At 36.7% G+C, this 22,703-nt stretch overlaps 1 protein-coding gene across 2 annotated transcripts in view; it reads right to left on the reverse strand.

The window, feature by feature from the left end:
• LOC117221469 (carboxyl-terminal PDZ ligand of neuronal nitric oxide synthase protein) overlaps positions 1 to 22,703 on the reverse strand; it is a 79,527-nt gene that overhangs the window by 39,527 nt on the left and 17,297 nt on the right. Inside the window, exons 2-6 of one of the 2 annotated variants that reach the window (XM_033472481.2) lie at positions 21,996 to 22,143; positions 7,952 to 8,023; positions 7,776 to 7,865; positions 5,549 to 5,610; positions 1,193 to 1,301 (exon numbers count right to left, since the gene is read on the reverse strand). In XM_033472481.2, the coding sequence (XP_033328372.1) occupies positions 1,193 to 1,301; positions 5,549 to 5,610; positions 7,776 to 7,865; positions 7,952 to 8,023; positions 21,996 to 22,103 (441 nt within the window). In that variant the 5' untranslated portion in view covers positions 22,104 to 22,143. The remainder of the gene's footprint in view (positions 1 to 1,192; positions 1,302 to 5,548; positions 5,611 to 7,775; positions 7,866 to 7,951; positions 8,024 to 21,995; positions 22,144 to 22,703) is intronic. The other variant, XM_076522968.1, reaches the window with a different exon arrangement.

Genomic DNA, 22,703 nt, shown 5'->3' on the forward strand with positions numbered 1-22,703 from the left:
CGTAAAAAGTTGTATAATCGTCACGCGTAAAAATCACATTGATATCGTGATATTATCGTATTTCATAATATTAACATAATCTTATTATTATATAAATACATTAATAAAAAATTATAAGATATCAGTTACTATGATATGGTATAATTGCAAGAAATTATTTTGAGCACAACTAGATTACTTTATATGGAGCCGACGTTGAGGGCCTAAATTGAAGTTTAGAACGTGCGTTTCAAAATTTTGATGTTGTCACGATTATAATACGAGAAATTAAAGATAGCACACTTGTGCTATCTTTTTGATTGGGAGTGTACATATATTCGAGAATTTTTATTGATTGATATCGACTGAACTGTCGTAAAGTGAAGCCTCTGGAGTATAAACGCACGCTATGACATATATTATACTTTTCGCGTATTATTTGAGCTGTATATTTTTTACTGCAATACTGCATGTGGACACATAAAGTGTATACTGCTTGTCCACGGAAAACTAACACAGATTTCGACAGTGAGACACGGATGTATCTGCGAGACATCACTCCTCTATCATAGTAGGTAGATGGAACATCGGGTTGTGTTGAATAATTCCGTACATGGTCTTTTTCAGCATGAATTACCGAGATTTACGAAAGGCGTTTTTTAAATTTTTGTTATAGGCTCAGATAAAAAAGTTAAAAGCGAGAGTTTTTTTATTTGTGTCATTCCAAGTAATGGCAAAATTAAAAAAAGGCATTTTAGTCGTCGTCTAGTAGATTCGACCCTCTGTCGTCTAAAAAAAATTCAAGTCACTTAGTCCAGTTTTAAAAAAGTTATTGCGTTTTGAAAGGTGTACGAACACTTTTGTGTAATAGCAAAATTTAAAAAATGCATTTTACTCGTCGTTTAGTAAACACGTCCCTCTATCGTCTAAAAAAAAATGCAAGTCACTCAGTCCAGTTATAAAAAAGTTATTGCGTTTTGAAAGGTGTACGAACACTTTTGTAGACGAAATTCTCAAAGAAGACAAAAGAACAAGACACCCAATTAAGTTCCACCCTATCGAGCCAAATTATTTCCATCGATGGATTACAGGATGCAAACTAATTACGTCGAACGCGTGAAAAAATGAAGAAACGAAGCTCCAAGAAAAAAAACACCGCAGCTTGAAATTTGACGATTTCGAGACACTTTCGCGTTGCACGAAGTACACTTACCTTTTTGCTAGATTTGAAGACGTTACACTTGAAGGTGTTGCTGCTTCCGTCGCGGGCAATGTAGCTAAAAATTTTCAAATCGTGGCTATCATGGGAGACGTAGAATATCCTGGAACAATCAAGCAGAGGAGAAAATCAACTGTAACCAATTTCGGGCATGTTTAAAAATCGCTTACATCTACCGATTCGAATCCGGCCATCGTTCCGCGTTCAACGACTTTCGCTATTAGCGCGTTGATGATTTCCCTATGCGCGCTAGCGTGAAATCGCGTTTTTCTTGTGGCGATCGCGGAATGCATCGTCGCGGTGGAATCAGCCGTGCGACGGATTATAAATCACCGACGTCGGCGGCGTCGGCGGCGGATGAAACTGGCACAGCGGATCCCGGTGATTGTGACAAATGCGCGGAACTATTCGAACGGTCAGTGTGTAACGACGTTAAGTCCTAAACGATATCGTTGACGTTCTGCGTACGCCGGAGATTGAGTTAACACTCGATCGGCACATCAACGCATGAACGGGCCTCTGTGATATTTTTGGCCCGGAGCAAACCGATAGACGGAGCACAGGAAATTGACGATTGCGTTGGCCTCCTGGCAAAGGAAATAAATCGTACGTGCGAACGGAATACAGTAAATTCTCCCCAATCTTCCTTCAGCTAAGTAAACAGAAATGGACAATTTAGAAATACGAGGAGATACGATTATTCGAGGCTCGCGGCTCATTTTTATAGTTTCCGATTGTCAACGATTATGAAAACTAAGTGCAATGCTCACGTAATCGTATCTCCTCTTCCCAAATTGTCCATTTTGATGTACGAACAAATACTTGCATTTCACCTCACAAATCGTTCTTCCGATTTCCTACGCTAAACGCGGAAAGTTTGCTAGCCTGAATTATAATTGAACCGCAGACATTTATGCGAATCTATGCTTCCGTACTGCAGCAAACGTAAAACTTTATTAAACCATAAAGGGTCTGGAATTCGTATCTGTATCATAATCGTATCTCCTCTTCCCAAATTGTCCATTTTGATGTACGAACAAATACTTGCATTTCACCTCACAAATCGTTCTTCCGATTTCCTACGCTAAACGCGGAAAGTTTGCTAGCCTGAATTATAATTGAACCGCAGACATTTATGCGAATCTATGCTTCCGTACTGCAGCAAACGTAAAACTTTATTAAACCATAAAGGGTCTGGAATTCGTATCTGTATCATAATCGTATCTCCTCTTCCCAAATTGTCCATTTTGATGTACGAACAAATACTTGCATTTCACCTCACAAATCGTTCTTCCGATTTCCTACGCTAAACGCGGAAAGTTTGCTAGCCTGAATTATAATTGAACCGCAGACATTTATGCGAATCTATGCTTCCGTACTGCAGCAAACGTAAAACTTTATTAAACCATAAAGGGTCTGGAATTCGTATCTGTATCATAATCGTATCTCCTCTTCCCAAATTGTCTATTTTTGTTTGCAGGCTGAAGGAAAATTAGGGAGAATTTACTGTACATCGTTGTTCTAATTGTTATCAAATCGCTTCGACGAAAAGATCCCGATAAAGTGGATAATAACATGGCATTGGATTTCACAATTTTGTTGGAATATTTCGAGTTCAACATCAATTTTCAAGGCTAAAAAATGTTCGTACTACGTTCTCTCTATCTTCCCGCTTATTCTGTAATATTTCGTCTTCGACGTAAAAGAAATCGTCGTTTTATCTCATTTCTATCAAAAGTTCTTTGCTTTCGACGCAAACTTCGCCATTTGCCCAACTGCGCGACACATCGCCGAAACTAACAATCACTTTGCGTCTACTATCGAGACACTACTGCAGTACGAAGGCTCATTCCTTGCTCGACGCGCAGTACTGATCCGCGGCGAAGTTGGAAACGCGATAGATCCAGCGATAGATCCATTTTATGAAAGACATCCTGCCGAAAATTTGGTATCTTTCGCCTTTTGCAGGAAATTCAAATGCACTGAGGTTTAGCAGTTTCTGCTGCATTGCAACGGAAGGGTCACAAAATGTCTCGCAATCCGAAAGTGGCGGGTTCCTCAGGCCATTTGAAGCAACTTTTTCCTTTACAAAAATTTTCTAAGAGGCACCGTTAACGAGTTATTAACGAAAAACAGTGACCAATGAGAGGCGAGCTCGGCTGGCGCGAGGCGACCGAGCTAACGAGCGGAACTGGGCTTCGTGCGCTGGTTGGCTGGGCCGCCTCGCGTCAGCCGTACTCGATTCTTATTGGTCACTGTTTTTCGTTAATAACTCGTAAACGAAGCCGCGGATTGCATTTTCGCTAAGGAAAAAGTTGCTTCGAATGACCTGAGGGACCCGCCATTTCCGGATTGCGAGACATTTTTGGGACACCCTGTATACATGCACATATGTGACAAAATAAGAGACAATAATTTTTGACTAGTTTCCAAAATTCACGTTTATTGCGACATATTCGAGGAAATTAAATTGTACTAGAATGTTCCGAATGCAAAAAAATGACTGTGATAAATCGTAACTTTCTAGTTTTATTAATTAAACTATTTTGATTTCTCAGGAATTTTTCTAGTCGATTTTTGACACTTAACACGTTGTCACTTCAGAAAAATAATAGCGCCTATACAAGAGATAATTATACCTTGAGTAGAGCAAGAGAAAACAGAAGGAAACTGTCGTTCAGAAAAGGTGAAGAGATTCTTGAGAGTCCGAGCGCTTCTTCTGTGAGCATTTGTTCTTTGAATTCGCAGAGGGACGATGTGTTTATCAGAAACGATGATGAGTGCAAAAATGTAGCTGATGTACGAACAAATACTTGCATTTCATCTCACAAATCGTTCTTCCGATTTCCTACGCTTAACGCAGAAAGTTTGCTAGCCTGAATTATAATTGAACCGCAGACATTTATGCGAATCTATGCTTTCGTACTGCAGCAAACATAAAACTTTATTAAACCATAAAGGGTCTGGAATTCTATGGAAATTCCTGTTATCCGGGGATCCGTGGAGACCATAATCACGTAAAGATTCGATTCATAAATATATATCACGAATAATTACAGCGTTATGATTTTTTCCTTATCTCCATTGCTTCGTTCTCCGCAAAACATGGATAGGAGAACGTGATTAAATCGCAGCTTCGATTGGACCTCCGCTATTACGGAAGTGCGTTCGCGGTGAAATTGTCTTATTGCAAGGAAAGTGACGTGATTTAACATTCTTCGATCACCGGGATATCGCGATTCCCGCGTAGCCGCAATTTCTTTATTACGTCGAAAAGAGACCACGACCGAAAGTAACATTGTAAATAATTTAAAATCCATTAGAGCTATCATTGAAAATTTGGAATATTAATTATTATAATTGCGTAGCCGCAATATTTCTTTATTACGTCGAGAAGAGACCACGACCGAGAGTAACATTGTAAATAATTTAAAATCCATTAGAGCTATCATTGAAAATTTGGAACACATTATGCGAAACTCTACTGTTACAACATGTACATGTATATACTAACCAAAATGAATTTCCGATACCTCTAAAGTAACCTTTTCTTAAAGATTACTTATTTGCAAATAATGACTTTTTGTCTTTCTAGCAATCTTTCATTTGATCTTTTCAACTGTAAAACTGATCGTCGCTTAACACTTTCAAGCATTTAGTCAGCGAAAATGTTTAATATTCAGATCATGAGGAAAATCAAGCATCTTCATCGATATTCGTGCAAATCAAAAAGCAAGGACAGAATATAAAGAAAAACAGAAAAGAAAAAAATAGAAAGCTGTATATAAAAGAGGAAAAAAAATAGAATAACCTACACCTGCAAAGATTTATGTATATTTTTATTTGTATGAATGGAACTGTTCCATTTTTTATTGTAATATTGTTAAATTAATAGTTTTACTCCAAAAAATTACTTTTACGACATTTTTAAAAATTGATCTTTTTGATGTATCTGTTCTTAAATATCGAAAACAAATGTGAAATCTATTGTAATCACATCAGATCATAAATAAATATTACGTTACTATCGACTCGATGCCGTAGCTTACCTAGTATTCACTTTTTATTAATAGCTCCGATATTGCTTGTCGCAAATTGAAAATATCATGGTTAAATAATGTCGGACAACTTAGATAACATTTTGACGTGAAACTTTTCATCGTGAACGCAATGGTTCGTACGTGATCGTAGACTAAAGTGAAGTTGTTACTTTCGACCCCGGTCTACCCTGCTAGGTTTGCGTACGATTGGGACTCGCGGATAAAGCGGCTGCGGCAACTCGTTTCGCACAAAAACCACGGGAAAGATCGTTCGCCTTGGGATCGAGCAGCGCAGACTCGATCATCTTACCTGTATATGGGATGGTGCATCAGGTATATCTTATTCTCGTCCATCCACTGTTGCTGCTTCTTCTGCGGGGACATAGGACAAATAACGAATCATTAGTCCGAGTCGAGGTTGGTTCGCTCGCGTGTTATGCCGGCGGTACGCACTGTACATTTTAAAGGGCAATTAACAGACGAGCGACGCGACCGTTTGTTAATAATAAAATACAACTTGTCTAACCAGAAAATGCACTGTACGGTTTCACGGCCGACCGAACGGATCGTTCCAGGCTTGTACGGACAGTGTTCGAAGGTGGCGCGATGCTTAAGAGCAATGAATCTGCGTGAAAGCTATATTATATTGGGTTGGCAACTAAGTAATTGCCGATTTCAGTTATAGATGTCTCTCACTCCCATTTTTATGATATCCGTAAATGTTATATTATAAAATTATTATTATTATTATTATTATGTTATTTTTTATTATCCGTGAATATTAGCAACTGGACAAATTGAATGTAGCGGTCAAGGAAAAGCGACCAGAATTGGTCAATCGTAAGTAAAATATAATACTACTATATATAATATAATACTGATAGTAGTATTATATATAGTAGTAATTTACTAATATAATACTACTATATATAATATAATACTGATGGTAGTATTATATATAGTAGTAATTTACTAATATAATACTACTATATATAATATAATACTAATAGTAGTATTATATTATATATAGTAGTAATTTACTAATATAATACTACTATATATAATACAGTACTAATAGTAGTATTATATATAGTAGTAATTTACTAATATAATACTACTATATATAATATAATACTAATAGTAGTATTATATTAGTAAATTATTATAGTTATATTATAAAATTATTATTATTGTTATTGTTATTTTTTATTATCCGTGAATGTTAGCAACTGGACAAATTGAATGTAGCGGTCAAGGAAAAGCGACCAGAATTGGTCAATCGTAAAGGTGTCATTTTCCAGCAGGACAATGCTAGGCCGCACACGTCTTTGTCCACTCGGCAAAAATTCATGGATATTGGTTGGGAATCGATGTTACACCCACCATATAGCCCTGATCTCGCGCCATCGGATCACCACTTATTTCGATCCCTGGACAACTCCCTTCGTGGTAAAACTTTTAATGATGACGACGCGCTGTAAAATCTCACTTAACTCAGTTTTTGGCCGAAAAGGATCAGACTTTCTACGAGCGTGGAATTTTCAAGTTGTCGGAGAGATGGCAAAAGGTCATCGAACAAAATGGAAAATACATTACAGATTAAACTTCGTTCCAAGTAAAAAGAAATTTTTTATTTCATTGAACAAATCGGCAATTACTTAGTTGCCAACCCAATAGTTTTCACGTCTATCTTATCTTATATTTTCAATAGAGTTTACATTTTTTATTTGCCTCTTTCGCGTAGATTCGTCTCTAAACTGCGGATTTTATGGATTTACAGTTTACGTATCGGTCTTTTATGTTCTTTAATTTAATTTCCAACCACGATCTTCGAAAAGTATCTCGTTCAATTATTTTTTCCTTCGTAATCGAGAAAATTACGCATCATAATTTTCAACTTCTACTTCACACTTCAACCGTTCTTTCGTTGATTCGTCGTTCACTTATATGCAAACATCGATATTTCCTGATTTTGAGCGAAGAAAGTCAATATATTGTTTTCAATTATATTATTATACTATATTATACTATTTATACTACTATATTATTACTATTGAAGAAAAATTGTTTTGGTCGGCTTCAATCGCCTGCAACTGGTGCAAAATATTTGTATTCCGCACGAAAATTGACAATTTGTTCATCCATTCGAAACTTTCGTTTCGTAAGTATTGCGAAAATCGAGGATTTATAAGTCACGCCAAGCTGATTATTCGTTACTAAAAAAGAAGAACAACGCGCAATGCTAAGACGATCGCTATTTATTCTTATCTGTGTTCGACACCGCATCTTTGCTTCCAGAAAGTCGCCGATCACGTTTGGCGAACCGCAGAAAGTCCTTCGAAGTGCCAAAGTGGGATCGTTAGCTATTTTATGGAATGCCCGACGATTCCACGGATGACAAATTCAAAAGGAATCGCGACGAACGTGTCACGGTGACAAACGCGGAGCAGAAATTCCGTAGCAATTACGGGCCGGGCACACAGGGAGACGCAAGAAACGGGTAAGATAACAAGAGAATAGACGACGAAAGGGTTTACCTTCTTCTTCCGAAGAGTGACTTTCAGACCGTCCACCGATACCTCTAGCGTCACTTTCTTCTTTTTGATCCCTTTGGCCTTGAACTCGTACTGGGGACAAAACAAGACCGACGTTAACGACATTAACCGCCATCCAACCAGCTACCCGCGGTTAATTAGAGATTATGCGAACTCACGCGGATTCTTCGCATCGCCGCCACGATCTCCACTCGGCTGGTCGGTCGAGGAACCTCCATAGAGCCGATGAACTACAGGGAAAAAGAGAATTAAAGGGTCTTCTTGCTTCGTTTGCATAGGCGGCCCGCCAGACCGTGAGTCATTCGAGCATTGCCGGCCGCGGAGTAATTTTCTTAATTGCTTTAGCGATTTATTACACTGATTCGCGGTGGCGCGCGGTTGCACGTCAATCACCATGAAATTCTTTCCAAGGGGACGCTAAACTTCGGAAGCTTCCCTTCAAATATCATTTACCACTTTACGCTTAACTGCCAACCGGAACGTATCAATTGCTGAGTAACTAACGCTTTAAATATTAGGTCGTCGTATATAAACGATCAACAAACTTAATCAACGTTCCTTTAATCGAAACAGTCTCTTTCGACTTCGATACACTTTTCCAGACGCGATATACAAAAGGCATTTAATGTCTTGTTGACAAAAATCGGAAGAACAAGAGGCGATAAATTCATTAAATATAACTTTCGCGTCGGCTTCTTTTCGAAGTAGGTTTCTAGTCATAAAGTGATCTAGGTTCTCGTAAATATGGTAGTCCGTGGGTGAAAGATCGGAGGAGTAACGTGGGTGAGAAAGAGTTTCACACTTCGACAATTTCACGTTCTAGTTAGATTTATAAAGAAAAGTTTGAATCGTAAAAAACGGCCATCTAAATAAAAAAAATATAATAAAAATAACAATATAATATAATATAATATAATATAATAATATAATATAATATAATATAATATAATATAATATAATATAATATAATATAATATAATATAATATAATATAATATAATATAATATAATATAATATAATATAATATAATATAATATAATATAATATAATATAATATAATATAATATAATATAATATAATATAATATAATATAATATAATATAATATAATATAATATAATATAATATAATATAATATAATATAATATAATATAATATAATATATAACAAATATAAAATGCTAGAACGTTTGATATCCTTACTCTATTTAAATAGAATTTCATGTAAGATTGCATTGATACGAAATAAAAATTGTTCATTTTGAAAGTGCGATAATTATCAGCAATCTTGTGCAAGTGCAATGGATTAATATCGGAACACTAAGTTTGCCGAGCTATAAAACTGACCAGTGCGTGTGTGTGTGTGTTCTATCGTTCAATCATCTCCGATGCAAACATGTTTGCGTGTTAACAATGTTCTCTACAGTTGTTAATCCATTTTACGCAGACGAGATCGCAATTCGAGTACTTTGTTATATTACTTATTTCGTTAGTGTAACGATGCGATGATAAAAATGAAAGTTAGTAAAACGAAGATGTTACTTTCAGTGTTTCACAATTAGCCTGTAGATTTTACGTATTTGTGACGAAAGTGAACTGGTGAAATGCAAAAGACATTATATATATATTTATTTTATATTATATTATATATATATATATATATATATATATATATATATATATAATATAATAATATAAATATAATATAAATAAAATAAAATATATATATAATATAATATAAAAATAATATAATAATATAAATATATATATATATATATATATATAAAAAGACATTAAACAATTTAAGAATATTGTTACATTATGTTCAACTTCTTAGAATTATCGAAAGAGAAAAGTGATTTTCACCTAATTTCTGTGTCTCACAATTAAGTTCGGCGATTTCATTATATTACAATTATATACATATATTCGATCCGGTGTCAAATAATATTTGCAACACGTTCTTCTCTAAATTTGTAACCTTCCCTCACGCGAGAAAATATGCAGCTTGACTTTTGTTCATTACATTGCCCACATTATTGCTGCATTGATTTGCCGGGAAAGGAGAACATTAGGAGAACGAGGGACGAATGGCGACCAATCAGCAGCGCAACGATGGCGAATTGAATGCTCTCTCGTCAGCAGTGGATTCTACTGTGGCTGAGTTTAGAAAACAAACTCGGAAATCTGGGATCGTTCGCGGAACGCTTGTCGCGGGATCACGCATGGAGAGCCGCCTTGCAATGGGTGCGCGATTCTTGCTACGTGTCTATTCTGAACGCGCAGGTGTACACCGTTTCCGATTCGTGATCATCGTTCCCGAAGCCAGAAATGAAACATATACTATGTAGGCACAACACACGTGTGTGTGTGTGTGTATACCCGCGGCGAGCAGAACCGATTGCAAGACGGCGCCGAAGACTCCGCAAGATCGCGCGTTTCTTCTCACTGTTTCGAATGCCAAAACAGATCTTGACTGGCACGTCGAAACTTTCGAACGTCTCGTTGCAGGAGATCGAGAACGGATAACCGGAAATAGGTCCGCTAATGCAACGACGCGTTTCATATTGAGTGAGCGATTTATAGTTACGAATCATTCTACTCTATCGGGGCTGAAATGGATTTCGACAGGAACACACGCGTGGAACACGCTTCCGCGAGAAATTCTTTAGGTACCGCAAGGTCCGAATTTCGGATCATTTAACCCTTTGCACTCGAGTGGTGACTCAGAGGCGCCACTACAATTTTTTACATCACATTTTAAGATAATTTTTATATTAACGAAGTTTAGATTTAAAAGATTCTTAAGAGTGTAACTGTTGTGCGAGTCGCAAGAGTTAATTTCATATGCATAAAATGCATTTTATCATGTAAAATAAAAATACTATAAGTGAGAGAAATGATTTCATATTTTCAGTTAAAACAGCTTCGAGTGCAAAGGGTTAACACTGGATTGCCCAAGTAAGTCATTTTTACTGCTTCTTAATTTCAATTAGAAAAAAAATTATGTATGTAATGATACAATTTCTTAGAATTTTGTGATTTTTTGTATAACATATAAATGCGTTTATTAATAATTGTAGTTACCTTATTATATTTACAGTTAAAATAGCTTCAAATGCGAAGGGTTAATAATGGCTCACAATCGTAAAATGACTTCTAGATGTTTAAAACAATTAAAAGCTGTTGGCGATACGTAGACCGTACGTCGCAAAATTTTATACTTTAGTTCGTTTAATTTTGAAACATTTTTACCGACATACGCTATCGAGCGTTAATTTCGAGAAGTATTCGACTCGTGCAAGAATTCAAAGAATTTGAAAAAATTCTTTCGCAAAATATGACGCTGGCAATGCGCAATAAGAATGCAAAAAATATTATGTCATAAACTACAACATAACGTAAGCAGGAAGAGAAACATTTACGCGTAATAAAAATCCGACGTTTCGCGTGTACCGACCTAATATTTGGCTGTTCAGAAATAAGGTTTTATCTAATGTTAGTATTAACCCTTTGCAGTCGGAACCATCTCAATATATATGCAAAATAGTTTTGGACTCGTACAACAGTTACACTTCGAACAGTTTTTTAAATGTAAACAAATTTGATAATACAGTGAATTCTCCCTAATTGAACGCATCTCAGAATTGACGCACAAAAATGGACATTTTAGAAAGAGGTGATACGATTATTCGAGCCTTGTGGCTCGTTTTTATAGTTGTTGATAATCGTTAACAAGGTTGTTGGTAACAAAGTTGTCGACAATCGAGTCGCAAGGCTCGAATAATTGTATCTCCTCTTCTTTCCCAAATTCTCCATTTATTATATATATTAATTATATATATTAATTATATATATTATTATATATATTATTATATATATTAATTATATATATTAATTATATATTATTATATATATTAATTATATATTATTAATTATTATATATATTAATGTTAGAATTATTTTGAAACGTGATACGACAATTTCTAGCGATGCCTTAGAGCAGGGGCATCAAACTCAAAAGCTAACTTGGGCCGAATAAACAATGCTTGACTTTAGGTGGGCCGCAAAAAAAAAATCAATGTTCATAAAAACAAATATTTTTATTCTGACTAGTACAGTGTAATAAACATATATAAAGTTAAATTATTGTTTACGTCCTGATACTTGACATCTCTTCTCTGATACTATCTTTCCCATTTCGGGAGAAATCTTATTGGCCGTGACTACTTTCAAAATTGACCCAACGCGAGCGTTATTAATACAGTTCCGGACAGGAGATTTATTTCCATTCGTAACAGAAAATAATTGCTCGCACTGATAAGTACTTCCAAACATGGAAATAATTTCATACGCGAATATTCGAGTGTTCAGAAAATATTCATCTCTTGGGCCGCGAGTTTGACACCCCTGCCTTGAGAGTCGCCGCCCGACTGCGAAAAGTTAGCATCGCGCACGGTCCGTCCTACGCGCATTAAGAAATCCCACGGGAGTACCGACGTTCGAAGTCATTAAAGCACGCTTTTTCGGTATCCGCGGCGTTTACGCTACGCGCTCGCGTTTACGTTTCCCAAAGCTTTTCGGAAGGCCAGAAACTTAAGAGGCGCGTCGTACAACACGCGTGGCTGTCTTTCCGAGAAGCTATTTCTGACGCGCGGGGGCAAGAGATTAAAGGTTCCGCGGAAAAAGAATCCGTGTGATCGGCGAGAAATTATAGAAAAAGTCGAAAGGAAAATAATCGATCCCAGTGGGGGGAAGGAGGGGGGGTGTAAGCCCAGTCTATACGCGCGGAGCAATGAAAACAAATGGATCGCGTGCGAATATTGAGCACCGCTACGAGCCGTATTTAGAATTTCCCCATTGAAACGATGACCTGGCCACGTGTTCGACCGACTGGTTGCACACGTGGTGATCTCCCACGCACGAACGCGGGCCAGCAGCAGACACGCACACAGGCGAACACATGGGTGCGCGCACGCACGAAAGCACGCGGCCGCGGCGGCGGGCGCACACCGTGGCCGGGGAACCGGCGAAGGTGCGATGATCGAATTTCTCGGATAATTCGCGATCGATACCGCCGTAAAGCGTGCGTACGACTTTTTAAACGGGACACGAATCGACGGGTTTTTTCACCGCACGTGGTAATTCCCGCATGAAAATATATTATACTTGCACCGCGACCGGTCTCTACTATGTAACGTTATTACTTATATGCCTCGCGGCGAGTCCTACACGCGTTGCTACACGACCTTTCAGTGCTGTAAAATATTTACGATCGCTCGTAATAACGCTCAATTTATGCCCCTTCTTTATCATAGTTTTGAACGGAGTGCAAACTGCCGGCGTAAAAACTCGAGTACTCGGACCTATCGGACTGCGAACTTTACGACGGGTTTCCGAGGTTGTGTGAACTGTTTTTTCTATTAGGGAACATCGTCGGATATTGTGCCATCGATATGAAACACTTGGAGGTTCTTTTCTATCCCTAAATAACGCGTAAGAGACGAAGGCTGATTAAAATTTAATTCGAATAAATACCGGATCGAATAGGAATTTAATCGAATTAAGGATTCGTTCGAATGAAATGTTATTATTTGTTATTCGAGTAAACATTTACTCGTACAGGAATTCATTCAGGAGATAATAATCGATTTGATTTTTACATAGCTTATTCTATAATTTATTCTACGTTAATCGTTACACTTAACTTTTATTCAAATCGATCGATGATGTTGCAAATTAAAATTAATTAGATCAAACAGCCTTTGCATCGATTATTATTTGCATCGAAACAGGAATTAAATCGGAATTAATATTTCCTTGTAATGATTTTTATGGAATGAAGATAGCCATTATTACCTCATTCTATACGTTTCCGAGATGAAACTTTGCGTGCAGTCTACGAGTTGCAAATTTTCCTCTGCGACGACACTTATTCGAAAACGTCGTTTCGAGAAAACCCGACGCGCCGGCACTGAAATATAAGATGAATACGATCGAAGCGTGACCAAGTCGGTAGCCGGACACTTGACCGCTTGAAAGAAAAGCGACGTCAACATTGCTCTCTGCCAAGAGGAATCATCCGTGGCTAAAATTATTATGACTTTACTAGGCTGAAAAATGTCTGCTGTGAAGTGGAACGAATGGGAAATCTACAACGATTCGTAAGTTCGACTGTGTATGGAAAACCATTTTTAACTTTTTCATTGGCCGATCTCTTTGACCTGGCCATTAAGGGTTAATTGCTAACTTTTTGAGGATTAATTTTGAGAATTAATGCCATTAGAAATGTCATTTAGAAAACGCTGTTTAAGATATGTTTATACCAATTAATATCGTAAAATAAACTATACAATTCACAATAAATTATAATCCTTAAATTTATATTAATATATAATATTAATAATATATTATATAATATATTAATAATATAATTAATAATATATTAATATAATATATTAACCCCCCATGCCCTATAATATCATGTCATACTCATTGTGAATCTCCGGAACATGATCTGTTAGATATCGATGTTATTCGCGTCTTATAAACTCAAACAAAATACAATAGATTCTCCCCAATTGTAAATTCTCCAAATTCTCCCAACTATAAAAACGTGGCGCAAGGCACGGATAATAGTATCTCCCCTTCTCAAATTGTCCATGTATGTTTACAAACTCAACGACAATTGGTGAGAATTTACTATAATACCCTTCTGTTATAAATATTTTAACATTGATGTTGTTATGCAAACTAAAACATTAATGAAATTACGGTTATATTTGGTTTACGATTAACAATAGTATTTGATGAGGAGATTAGCAGATCTTCTCGTACGCAAAACGCGATCATTGATTATACCCATAGTTCATTGTAAATAAATAATCACGTTAAGAGTTCTTTTATTATTTAATTAAAAAACAAATGTGTGTTCACCGGTGAGCACCGACTCGCATAGGAATTTATAGTGGCAAACAAGAGTGAATTAACGTACCTGTGAAATAAATCCTATGATTAACATAAATTGAATTCGTTAAACTTGAAATAGTACAGCAACGAATAAGAACAATTGTCTGCACGATTAGCTGAAACCGAGAATGATATCGGCAGTAAAAAAGAAGAAAAGAAGAAGAAGAAGAAGAAGAAGAAGAAAAGAAGAAGAAGAAGAATCTGTCCATGTGAACAGACATTGGGGAATAGGTAATCCGAAGGAAGCGTAGGAGGAGAGCCGAAAGTCAACGAGAAACCTGCTGGCGTCAACTGCGAATAGGCGAACCGTTTTGCTCGTGAAGTGACCGCTTTACGAGCTTAGACGGCGTCCGCACAAAAGCTTTAACCTTTCCGAGAAACGAACACCTCAGAAATAAACACGTGTGCGCGATGACGCCACGGCTATCCAGCGTGCCGGCATCGGCCAAAAATATCTTTGCTGTCGTTGTCGCGATTGTTGCATCGTCACGCGTCCATCGATCGAACACCCACGCTTGTCTTATCACCGGCGACTATACAGGTCGATTCATGCGATTAACATTTGGAGTTGGGGCTTGGGTCTGCCTAGACCCCGTTAGTTTCTGACAATTAATTAACATTTTTACGTGCATCCTTAACCGCTTTGTTCTCTCTCTCTCTCTTTCTCTATTTCTCTCTCTCTCCCTCTCTCTCTTTCTCTATTTCTCTCTCTCTCCCTCTCTCTCTCTCTCTCTCTCTCTCTCTCTCTTTCTTTCTCTCTAACGTGTTATATTGCGACGCCGATACTGTTTGTATAAAGTCACAGACGAAAAATGTAATTAAATATATGTATATATTAGTGTATTATGTATATATTATGTATATACATAATATATGTATTAAAAGTTTGGCCACCCCTGGTATAAGGTCACAGACGAGATATCTCGCGACATAATCCCGCTTGTGCGGTACCACGGACATGCTATCCCACGACATAATGCCGCTTGTGCGGTGCCTTGGACGTGTTATCCCGCGACATAATACCGCTTGTGCGGTGCCACGGACGGTTTATCCCGGGACATAATGTCGTTTGTGCGGTGCCACGGACGTGTTATCCCGCGACGCAATACCGTTCGCGCGATGCCACGGACAAATAAACACACTATAATTCGTGAGTTTTAATTCGAAAAAGTTTGGTGTCATTGACACAACGTGGAAGCAAGCTAAGTGTCCACAGACACAACGGTATTCCATTGCGGGATAACACGTACGTGGCATCGCACAAGCGGCATTATGTCGCGGGATACATATCTCGTCTGTGACGGCCCTCGTCTCGTCTTGGCCCAAGTTAGCTTTTGAGTTTGACACCCCTGTCTTAAACTATTAAAAATTTTGTTTAGCCGAATTTTATCGCCGCATATTTAAATGTTTATATACCATACAAATTTCTTCTAGATCTTACAAAAAATTATTATGATATTTGTACATTCCCTTGCCTCTTTTTCTATCCAAAATTATCACATTGGAATCATAATTATTAATATTATATTATATATTAACAATAGCATTATTTATTCGTCTATTCTGTTACAAGCAATGCCCACATTTATGTAAACATCTTAAATAGAAACAAAAATATTTTAGTTTTATCTTGTGATAATTTCTCGCGTAAGGCTGCGCTAAATGAAATCGTCTGCATACTCATGTTTCTTTGAAAATATGTAAGGCAGGGGTGTCAAACTCGCGGCCCGAGATGAACATTTTTGCGGCCCAGTCAATATATCCGACGCAAAGTAAAAATAAAATAGAAATGTGAATTAGAAATTTTGAAAGTAGTCACGGCCAATAAGATTTCTCCCGAAATAGGAAAGATAGTATAAGAGAAGAGATGTCAAGCATCAGGACGTAAACAATAATTTAACTTTATATATGTTTATTACAATGTACTAGTCAAGATAAAAATATTTGTTTCTATGAGCATTGATTTTTTTTTTTGCGGCCCACCTAAAGTTAAGCATTGTTTATTTGGTCCAAGTTAGCTTTTGAATTTGACACCCCTGCCCTACAAGGTTCTATTCTGATACGGGGGTGGCTGAAGTGTCCACATCCATTCTATTGAAATTAATTCGAGAAGCAGAAAAATTGCCTGTCCACCTATCGCGATTTATTAATAACAATTAAACCAGAAATGTCTGCATAAAGTACTTCATTTTCCTCGAACCATAGAGATCGCCATTAGAAACTTGATACAATCATCAATTCGATGAACCGACCACTATCGGTCCACGAATCCTTTCAACAAACGAATCGACTACTTCCGCGATCCAGTGATACGTTTCCGATTCCCAGAAACGCTCGCGATTTTATGCGGCTATTCGGCGAGCTCGAATTGTGCAGTAAATTGTAGTGAAATGTTTCACGAAAGTGGACTCTATAAACGAGACCAAAGGAGAAGTAACGGAACCGAAATACCTTGAAGAGCTGCACCGACCCGAGAAAGTAAATACCTACTGCAACGATATTAAATTTCAGATGAAATCAGCCTTTGCACACTTCGCGTTTGATAACTAGTCGCGCAGGTACGCGCAGTTGTATTAACACCTTCCTTGAAACGCGCACCGCTTTCGGCACACGCTGTGAAGTTCATTTTTACGCCGAATGTGACTTTCCTTCCGATACTATGTACATATATTTTCTTATTACTCTTGAACTTTCTCGTTACCTAATAAATTTATTTGTTCGCTAATAATACAAATTGTTAGATATTGACATTTGTTTTGAATTATATATATTATATATATATATATTAATTATATATATTATTATATATATTATTATTATATATATATATTATATATATATTATATATATATATATTAATTATTATTATATTATTATATATATATATTATTATTTATTATATTATATATATATATTATTATTATATATATAATTATATATATTATATATATATTTATTATGGTGACCCCCCATGGCGTCACCACCAAGTTAAGTGCCGATCACCGGTGACCCCCGTAGCATTCAACGTGTTAAAAGTACCAAGAATATATCTTGGAATATATAAGAATATGTATAGCTTATATATAATATAATATACAATATAATATATATTATATTATAAATATAATATATAATATATAAGAATATGTATAGCTTATATAGCGTGCACCGTGTTAGGCGCGCATGACGCGATAATAAACAATTCGTCAAATGAAGCTCGCCAAGGTGCGCGTTAAGGAAACTCGTCGGAATAATTAAGAATCATTGCCTTGAACGTTCGATGAATAACCAAACGTTGAACCCCGTGATATTGCCATTGTTTTCTACGCTACGATCTCCGAATGTAAACCAGCGATCCGGCTGGTGGAGGCGTGTGTTATTGTTTCCATTCTGTTTTCAGCATTCTTTCCAGGGGCTACTTACGAAACAACTATCTGGAGCTCGTAACACCATGATCGACGCTACTCGGAAAAGATCTCCCAGAAATCGTGATCCCTCGCCATCCGGCGAACCCGGTTTCTAAGTCCTCGAAACGCGTTTTCTCGGAAGAGTCGCGAAAAGGTAAGATCGTTCACTCGTGACCAGCCGGATCTTTGTTTTCTTAACGGACGCGCATAATAGGAATCATGTCCTGACTGCCTTCCACGGCGAAACTTGTAACCGTGGCTTGCCAGTGAGTAATCCTGGAATTTCATTCAGTGTGCTGGACAAAACGGTCGACAGCGACTAATGTGTCAGCGGAGAGAGAGAGAGAGAGAGAGAGAGAGAGAGAGAGAGAGAGAGAGAGAGAGAGAGAGAGGGAGAGGGAGAGGGAGAGAGAGAGAGAGAGAGAAAGGGAGAGGGAGAGAGAGAGAGAAAGGGAGAGAGAGAAAGGGAGAGGGGGGGGGAGTAGACACGAGTAGATGAGAAGGGTACGAATCAGCCAAAGTTAAAACCTAAAACTGCTCTATTGTTTGTAACACGTCGATCAATTTATTTAATGAAATAAAAATTGAAATTTACGCTATTAACAATTTTATAAAGTTGAGAATTATGTAGAGATAATTTCGAAGTCTTTAAATCTTTTTTAATGGAGGAATGGATGAAATTTATTTAGTGAAACAAGAACTGAAATATATTTGTGCTATCAACAATTTTAAAAAGATTGTATATAAGAGAATATTGTATAAAACTAGCTTTGCAATCTTCAAATCAAGGCATTCTTTAACTTCTTTCACTGATCACCTACCAAAAAAAAACATATTTATTAATAATATGTATGTATATTAATAATATAATATTTGTATAATATTTGTATGTATATTAATAATATAATATTTATTAATAAACTAATGCTTTAAAGAAAATATAAAATGATAGAACATTGGAAATATAATCACTCTGTTTAAGTAAAATTTGATAAAATATTGTACTGGTACAGATTTTGACAAAAAAAATTGTTAATATTGAAAGTAGCATAATTATCAGCAGTTTTTATTGTGTCTCCTCTCAGGGAATATACGAGTGCAAAGGGCTAAATCAGTGCTCGGAATGCTTCGGAACCCAACATTGGGCTCCGCCTCTTGACCACCGCCGTCTCGTTCTCCACTTTGCTTCTATTGTTGTGGCAACGCGGGGAGCGAGACGCTGCGGGGCAGTAGTCAGGAGGCGGAGCCTAATGCTGCGTTCCGAAGCATTCCGAGCACTGCTTTAAATTATCTTTTTTAATGGTAATATGTAACATCCTGATGACAAGACAAACTTATCGATTTGTTATATGTTGACCTTCGGCTGAACTTTAGGTGATCTGTACGACGTGGATGATACTCGTCCAACTTAGAAATGTCATCCGTCGTCGTTTCAGAAAGATTAATACTCAGAGGTCGAATAAAGGTTAACATGTTTACAAGGATGGTTTGGATATTCTTCGGTTATAATATTTTACTTATTGTTATATTAGCTGCTTGCATTATTTACTTGTGAATTTTGTACTGCTGTTACGAGCAGCAGGGTTATTTTAGGTTCTAATTTTAGATAGCTCACCCTACACAGCTATATGAAACTCCCCAGCCTCCAAACACTCCTTAAAACTAATTAACAACGAGTGTCTCGTCCAAAATTAATATCTTGTTTAATACAAAAATTGAGTTACATTGCAATTGAAAATGGAAAAGATACTCTCACTCAGATATTCCTCTAATCAACAGAAAGTTGATGTCTTCGAAGAAAAAGTTGATGTTTTCAGGAAAAAGTTGATGTTTTCAAAAGAAATTAATGTTTCCTAGTTTTATTTTAGATCATCCATCATCTGCAGAATTCCTAAGATTTCTGGTAAGGAGCTCATTAACGGTTTAAAACCTGTCTCGGGCAAGTCAATACCATCAGGAAACGCATTTCCATCGAAACCACAGACCCCAGCAACAACGGAAACGTTTAGATAACTTATTTCAGATGATAACTTATTTCGTGCCTGCATTCCTGAAAAGGTCATGCGATCCTGTCGCGAAGATCTCACAGCCGTGTCCTAATTGAAACGTACGCAAATACTTTTAAAACGGTATAACCTTTTTAAAAGTGGGCTGAAGAATGACTTGAATTTTTTAGAGACGTTAGAGGGACTAATTTACTGTACGATGACTGAAATACTTGTCTTTAATTCTGCTGTTATTTGGAATGATTAAAAAATATTTTTCTTTGAGCTTATAACGAAATATAAAATTTTCAATATGCATATAAGTTAGCAAGATCTGCAAAACGCAATGTTTAAATTTTCGTTGTAAGTTCATATAAGAAAGAATTGAAGAAATATAATGTTTTTGTTTATTTTCTCATTCTAAGTAATAGCAAAATTTGAAAAAAAAAGTATTTTAGTAATTTTACAGTAAACAAATCCCTCTGACACCCCCAAAAGAATTTAAATTTAGTCTTTAGTCTAGTTTTAAAAAAGTTATACCGTTTTAAAAGTACCCGAATATTAACGTTGTTCCAATGAGTGATTAACGACGTTGCTTCTTTTAGATTCTGTTGATTAAGTTAATTTCCATCAGGTTATTTAGGGTATCCTCTATGTGGTCTTGTCTCTGTCTTTTTGGAGCCGCTGTGTGTGTATAATCTATCTGATCTATCTATCTATCTAATCTATCTGATACAAGTGGGCCAATCTGTACTTCTAAAATAAACAAGGAATTACAGTAAATACGCTTGAAATGTCCCTTAGCTTGTAAACAAAGCAGTTACCGATTGTCAGCAACTATAAAAACGAGGCGTAAGGCTCGAATAATCGTATCTCCTCTTCTCAAATAGTCCATTTTTGTTTACTAGGTGGAGGACAATTGGGGAGAATTTACTGTATTTAAATACGAAACAATTCGACTGCTGCATCACGGAGTGCGTGTCTGCTGTGAAAGGCAAAAGCATTTTACATAAAACCATATGGTCCCTTTATACACTGGCTGATATGATTCTTTGTTCTCAGTACCAAAGTATGTATATATTTGTCTGGAACATTGATTACTTTCGAACGTAATTTAACTTGAACGTTGCGAACAAGTCTATGTACATTCTAGAAACTTTTCCATGAAAATAATTGTACGCTGAAAAGTTAACGTTCAATCTACCATAGTCATATTAAGATTTCTGATTAATTATATTATATATTATTATATATTATATAATATATTATATATTATTATATATTATATAATATATTATATATTATTATATATTATATAATATATTATATATTATTATATATTATATATTATTATTATATTAATTATATTATTATAATATATATATTACATTATTTTATAATCACTGTCACAAGCTTGACCTCTGCAGCAATGATTTCGATCTTGTGTACTATTCATTTATTTCGAAAGCGATGTAAGTCCGCTTATAAATTACGTCAAACTTTAAGTGCTAAGTTAAGAAAAATTATGAACGCATTTCAGGTAGAAAATATTTATATTCTATATCGTAAAGATCGTCATTATTGAAAGTCATAGTAAGACCATTATTTAAAATTTATCAACATTTTTGTGTAAATGGAAGCAAAATTTAAGCTGCTACAAAAATGGACTTCCACCACTTCGAAAACAAGCAATCCATTTGGGATTGATAATTCGACCGTAAACGTATCAAAAAAAATAACCAAAGAATGTTACGAAATTGTTCTAGCTTTATAAAAATTGCACAATACTCTACAGTCTGTGAATCACCAGTTCGACAACCATGAAGCATTTAGGACCGATTACCTTGGCGTGGAAGACAATCCCACGGTGGAATGCCTCCTCGCTGTGCAGCGGTATCCTGGTGTCGTACTCGTCATTGTGTACGAGATTGTATTGCTTCTTAGAGGGCATGCTTGGCCCAGCTTCATCCGATTGTGCTCGTCCAGTCTCGCTGAAACATCAGGCGGTGTGTATTAGCGTCCCGACGTCATCGTTTCCCGCCTCGTAAAACTTTTAGCAAAAACAAACGGAACGTTCTATACAGTCATTACCGGCACCGGCGCCGCCCCTCGCCTCCGCGAAACGTCTAAAATTAAGCCGGGGAACCCCATTGCTCTCGCTAGGTGTTCCTCCATTGTTCCCACGTCCCGTATAGCCGTAGATATTTCGAACGCTGTAAAAACAGCTAATTTCCAGAGGTCGTTGCTTATACAGCAGGACGCACGACCATCGGCTTCCCCCGTTTCGATCGGCAACTCTTTAACGATCCTTTGTTCCCTTCGACACTTCGATCACGCGGACCGATTTTAATTAGATAAGAGGCTATCTGATGATTGAAACTCTTCCTGTGCTCGGCTCCGCGAGATAAGGCATCCGTAAAACTCTTTTACGCTTTATCGTATCGCTTTTAATGCAACTTTCATGGAGCGTGTTTATACCCGAGATGGATCGGTAACCATCTCTCCCTTTTTTAGAACAGATCAAGAGAGTCAAATGAACCGTGATTCGCGA

The sequence above is a fragment of the Megalopta genalis genome, chromosome 1 (genome assembly GCF_051020955.1).
Source record: "Megalopta genalis isolate 19385.01 chromosome 1, iyMegGena1_principal, whole genome shotgun sequence".
Lineage (NCBI taxonomy): Eukaryota > Metazoa > Arthropoda > Insecta > Hymenoptera > Halictidae > Megalopta > Megalopta genalis.